Source organism: Aulostomus chinensis, chromosome 14 (assembly GCF_037954235.1).
Source record: "Aulostomus chinensis isolate RoL2024-O1b breed Wild chromosome 14, RoL_Achi_v1.0, whole genome shotgun sequence".
NCBI classification, from domain to species: Eukaryota; Metazoa; Chordata; class Actinopteri; order Syngnathiformes; family Aulostomidae; genus Aulostomus; species Aulostomus chinensis.
In genome coordinates, this window is record NC_141333.1 from 7,544,694 (window position 1) to 7,550,272 (window position 5,579).

The 5,579-nt window shown below is 39.5% G+C and overlaps 1 protein-coding gene across 2 annotated transcripts in view; it reads left to right on the forward strand.

Moving 5' to 3' along the window:
* The first annotated feature begins 1,323 nt into the window (after positions 1–1,323).
* Positions 1,324–5,579, forward strand: part of tprb (translocated promoter region b, nuclear basket protein) — a 20,372-nt gene continuing 16,116 nt past the window's right edge. Inside the window, exons 1-15 of one of the 2 annotated variants that reach the window (XM_086223627.1) lie at positions 1,324–1,522; positions 1,842–1,946; positions 2,038–2,111; positions 2,487–2,583; positions 2,682–2,785; positions 2,869–3,033; positions 3,126–3,218; positions 3,362–3,442; positions 3,608–3,695; positions 3,896–4,036; positions 4,136–4,239; positions 4,467–4,664; positions 4,786–4,893; positions 5,015–5,244; positions 5,352–5,515. In XM_086223627.1, the coding sequence (XP_086079753.1) occupies positions 1,366–1,522; positions 1,842–1,946; positions 2,038–2,111; positions 2,487–2,583; positions 2,682–2,785; positions 2,869–3,033; positions 3,126–3,218; positions 3,362–3,442; positions 3,608–3,695; positions 3,896–4,036; positions 4,136–4,239; positions 4,467–4,664; positions 4,786–4,893; positions 5,015–5,244; positions 5,352–5,515 (1,909 nt within the window). In that variant the 5' untranslated portion in view covers positions 1,324–1,365. The remainder of the gene's footprint in view (positions 1,523–1,841; positions 1,947–2,037; positions 2,112–2,486; positions 2,584–2,681; positions 2,786–2,868; positions 3,034–3,125; positions 3,219–3,361; positions 3,443–3,607; positions 3,696–3,895; positions 4,037–4,135; positions 4,240–4,466; positions 4,665–4,785; positions 4,894–5,014; positions 5,245–5,351; positions 5,516–5,579) is intronic. The other variant, XM_086223626.1, reaches the window with a different exon arrangement.

Here is a 5,579-nt window from a genome sequence, read left to right on the forward strand (position 1 = left end):
GATGCAAATAGTTCTTTACAGCCCAGGCAGTGCAGTTTCTTAAATAACTTAAAATGACATCACACTATGGATCACAGCTCGTCTCCGTGTCTCTGTGTTTCATTCTGAACAAGTGCAGACAACGCCCAACGTGGTGTATTCAAATTATGAGGTTTTCATAGCAATGTTGCTGTAGGTTACTGTACATTTGGTAACCAGGTGTGACAACCAAGTGTCAGTAAATAGTTTTGCTGCCTGGAGCAAAAGCCTTTAACTCCTTTAATGTTCCGTCTTTTATCTCAGAGACGTTTTGCCTTGCCAGGAGCAATAAACCGCTGAGGTATTTGTCAAAACCGATCCCGAGCTCCCTGTAGGTCTGAGGATCTACTAGGTGTATGTCACCGATCATGCAGTTAAGAGAAACTGAAACTATGAATGCATTTATATACCAAATATGAAGAGAAATGGTAAATGAGAACATGTTGTTTAAGAATATCTTATATACATTGAGCATTATTTAAGTTGCAGTTTACAGCTTTAGTATCTAAATTAAGCTTTTTTTATCTTGTAAAAATAAACTTTATTCAAAATCAGTTGCACATTTGACAGCATATTCTATAAAATCCCAAAGTGTATTTGTAGTCCTGTCGTGTAGTACTTACTAGATGATGACGAGATGAAATCATTGTGTTTTCTGGGACTTTGGTGGAGTGGTGTGATATTGACAAGGGAGCAGATCTGTTTGTTTCTTTTACAATCCAGATTTGATGTAAATATTTTGTCTGAACTCTACTTTTAGGAAAAATTTAGGAAAAATCAAATCCAGCTTGAAAAAAATACACACGTGTTAGTGACTATAAACTTCTCTTCATGAATAACAACAACAACAACAATAATGATATTAATAATAATAATAATAATAATAATAATAATAATAATAATAATAATAATAATAATGCCTGCACAATTTGCCTTTCTTCTTCAATGCTGGATTACTTCCCCTTTCTCAGTACAGTATATTCATAGACATTCAGATGCCATTGAACTGTCTTTGCTGTGTTTTGCTGCCATCTGCTGACAATCTTTGACTAAGAAATATTTAGTATTCAGTCATAATAGATCAACACATAAAGAGAAAGAATGTATTTTTACATTGCCCAAAGTGTCAAAAAGAGAGAGGGAGAAATTTAAGGTTACGCTCCAGAGGATCAAGGTGACTGTAGGTATAAGAGGACTGGTGCAAAGGAGCTCAGGAGCCGTCGGGAAACTTTTGTGTTCTCCATTCCAGTCCGGTAGACGGCGGCAATGTACCTTAATGTTGTTTTCCGACCGACATTGAATACAAAAGAAGAAGAAGAACCCCTGCTCTGTCGTGTTCTCGGAAAAATGGCGGCATTGCTGCTGCAGGAGTTTGAGGGGTCTGAGTTATCGTTAGCGAGGTTACCAAAAGCGGTTCAGAACAAACTTGAGAAGATACTCTCGGATCAACAGTATGAAATCGACACTTTGAAAGCTCAACAGGAGCAACTCAGGGTCGACAGTGGTAAGTTTTGGCATGTTTTCTAGCTAACAGGGCTAAGTGTTGTGCTGCGTTCACCATGAGCTCATGTGAAAGACAAGAGCAGCTTTAAAGTGAATATTTGGGTTTTTCCTGTTGTTGCAAACCGACTGGTAAGATAATATATGTCTAAGTTGTTGGTGATTACTTGTCGTACGTTAGATATGAAAGTTTCTGATTTGAAGGGACTGGACTGGAGTGTTGCTAACTTTGATGTTAGCCAACTTAGCTAGCTAACGCAGAGGTAAACAGCATTACATTTTCTGCCTTTTTCCTGTGTTTATGTCTCGTTTTCCTCGTATAGAGCAACACTTCTTTGAGAAAGTGAAACAGCTGGCTGAGTGTCAGGAAAATTTTTTGTCCCAGACTCAAGAACATCGTAAACTAAAAGAGGAGTTCTCCAAGCTCGGTAATAGCAAACGTCATATTATAATTTTATTCGTACAGATCTACAGCGACTTTGCTTCTCAAGGTGGTTAACATTGTGCTTGTGTTTTTAGAGGATGAGCTCAAAAGTGTGCTTGAGAAGAACAAGGAATATGAACATGCCCTTGACAGGTTGTCATCAGAACAGGTAACAAAACATTTACGTCAGTTCATGATTCCATTGATTTTACACACTGAGAAGAAAAAGCAATTGAAACTGTTTCAGCTTCTTTAATGTTGGTGTTTTGCAGCTGTTGTTTTGCATATAAATAGCATATGAGGAGAGTAGACTAAGGTTGTTAACAAGTGGTCAGATCAAACAAAACAGAAACTGAAGACATTTCTAGGGCTTTAAACAGCAAATATTGGCTTCTCAGAAGAATAATGTGGCATGTCCTCAAAGACTTTACTTATTAATAATTTTAACCGCTAAAATGACAGACGTTACCAATCCAAGTATAACTTTATTTAAACTAGTTTGTCCTGAAACATCTTTGTTAAATAGTACTGTGTATGCCTGTAGACTGTGCTCTCCAAAGCCAAAGAGGAAATGGAGGCAGAAAAACGAGACCTTGTCCGAACTCTGGAGAGGAGATCCTTAGAGGTGGAACATTTAAATGGTATGGACAGATAAATTTCCCTTTATCGTTTTTTTAAAACTCTATCAATATCTAAGTTGGACTGTTTGTTTGTTTGTTTTTTCCTGTTGTCCCACTAGATGACATGAGGCAACTTAATGATAAGCTGGTGGAAGTCAGCACCTCTAAAATGGCTCTCCAGATGAAGTTGGATGAACTTGAAGCAGCTGAAGTCAACATTAAAGTGAGCTACACTTGATTGAATGAATGTTTAAACATTGGGTTTGTTTGCTGATCATAGTTAGAAGTGATTGTTTGCAATTCCAGTACAAGGAGAAGCGTATGGAACAAGAAAAGGAGCTACTTCATAGCCAAACGTCTTGGCTAAATGAGGAGTTAAAGGCCAAGAGTGACGAACTTTTGTCGCTGTCCAGACAGAAGGGTAACGAAATCCTGGAACTCAAATGCAGTCTGGAGAACAAAAAAGATGAGGCATGTTTCTTTATTTTATTTGATACTTTCATGTTTCAGTGATAATAGAATGGTTGTCTTCTTATGTTATTGTCATTTTCTGCGGTTCGCAGCTGAATAGAGTCCAAGACCAAGTGACCAGTTTGAAGGCTTCAAATGAGAATCTACAAAAACAGAATGAGGACATGATCAGCAAGTTGAAAGAAGTACGAGTGCGGTGTTGAATTGTTTCCAGAATTTTTCTGTTTTAGTCAGTTTTTCTCCATGTACATTCTGCAGTATTGATTATTGTAACACCTGTAGAGAAGTTGAATCACTGAATGGATGACCCCCTGTTTACTCATTTAAGGTCAAGGACCAACAAGCCACAATGGAGGAAAAGTTCCGGAACGAGCTGAATGCCAATATTAAGCTTTCCAATCTATACAAGGTGTGTTGATTTATTAAAGTAAACCTGAGATGTCAATACTATATAGCAACAGAACATTTACACTGTTTCATAATTTGGAATATTTACAGTGCACTTTCCATCTTTTGGTCTAACGTGGTTGAGAAAGACAGGATACCAGCACTAACCCACTGTTTGTGATAACAGGGAGCAGCAGCTGATTCTGAGACGAAAAGTGAAGAGCTGATTCAGGCTGTGGAGGAGCTGCATAAGCTGCTGAAGGATGCAGGAGAAGGTGCGAGGCTACCACGTAGCAACCCAAATGATATTTCTTTTTTTTTCTCTCTCTCTCTCTCTCTCTCATTTCAAGAAGAGGAGAGTCTGACCGCAAGAAGAAGAGAGTCTGACCTTGCTCCGCTTTATTGGTTTATCTTCATGTGTGACTAAATATATTTCCAGTTGTTGACACCTATGTTTGTACTCCATTGGCTACAGCTAACAAGGTCCTTGAAGAGAACTTGCAGGCAATGAATGGTGCCACAGAGAAAACAGTTGCTGAGCTAAGGGAGAAGATCCAAGGCCTTGAAAAAGAGCTGGACAATGCAAATGAACTGCTATCCAATTCTAAACTAAGAGGTAGTTTAGGTTAACTTTCTACTCCAGTTTGTCTATGAATGATGTTTTGAAATGAATTGCATGAATGACATAATATGACCAGTATACTTGTATGCTAAGGTCCTATCGGCACATCATCTGTGCTCACAGAGGAGCAGCTTACAATGATGTCCCCAACAGCAGCTGCTGTATCAAAGATAAAACCTGGTATGAAGTTGACAGAGGTATGTGGGACTACATTTCACACTAAAACTATGGGTTATATTGGTAAAAATAACTAACAAAAAAATTGACTAACAAATGGATTCCCTGTATATTCAACAGCTCCATTTGGAAACTAACTGTATTTAGTTATTTATGTAATTGGGTTCACTCTTTTTGTTTACTCTTGTGTTGTACAGGCTTGAGTTATAATCTGTGTTTTTATTTTTATTTATTTATTTTTCGACAGTTGTATAATGCCTATGTAGAGAGCCAGGAGCAGCTTCAGCTGGAACGCCTGGAGAACAAGCGGATGAATAAGTATCTGGATGATATAACGCAAGAGGTGGAAGCAAAGGCCCCCACTCTGAAACGACAGCGGGAAGAGCATGAGCGCATGCAGAAGTCCGTGGCCAGTCTTTCAGCCAAGCTGGAGCAGGCTGTTAAGGTTTGTAATCCCAAAAGTTGTATGCATGTTGCAGGTGAGATATTCTTTGACTGTTAGGTCACAGAATTATGTCCCCATTACACCATTGGCATTTAAAACTTCAATTTTTACTTCTTCATAGGAGGTGCACCGCCTGCAGAAGGAGGCAGACGATGCCAACAAGCGCTCCTCGTTCCTGGAGAGGGAAAACCAAAGATGTGATCTCCAGCTTGGAGACATGGCTAAGCAGGTAGATTTGTTGTTATCCCCATCTTAAAAAAAGGGTCATGATGACTCTTCCCGGAAACTAAAAGTATAAAGAATTGGATTCTTTTCTAATGTCAACTTTATTGTTTATCTCTCCTGCAAAGGTTCGTGTCCTGCTCATTGAGCTAGAAGAGGCCCGTGGAAACCATGTACTTCTCGATGAGGAGGAAGTAAGCTCAGCCGATGTCAGCAGCACGTCGGAGGTGATCAGTCAACACCTGGTGACCTTCCGCAGTGTGGAAGAGCTTCAGAAACAGAACCAGCGTCTTCTGGTGACCCTCAGGGAGCTTAGTGATGCCCAGGAGAAAGAAGAGTTTGAAGCCACTGGCAATAAGTGAGTCAGTTCAGCAACAAAATCTCTACTCTAAACAAAAATCTATGAAATACAAAAGTAGCATATATCAAATGGCCAAAATGATTTGTCATGTTTGTTTGTTAAAGACGTGGTGAGCTGGAGAAGAATTTTGAGAAAGCCCAGGCTGAGTTGGACTCCTTGAAGGAGCAGCGTGGCCAGCAGATGAAGATGACGGAGTCAATTGTGAGGCAGAGGGACATGTACAGGGTACTGCTGGCTCAAGCAACTGGAGTCAGCTTCCCCCAGCAAGGTAGCACAAGCAAGATTTGAGTGATGTACACTGAGCTCATGACAAGACACCCTGTCGCATATTT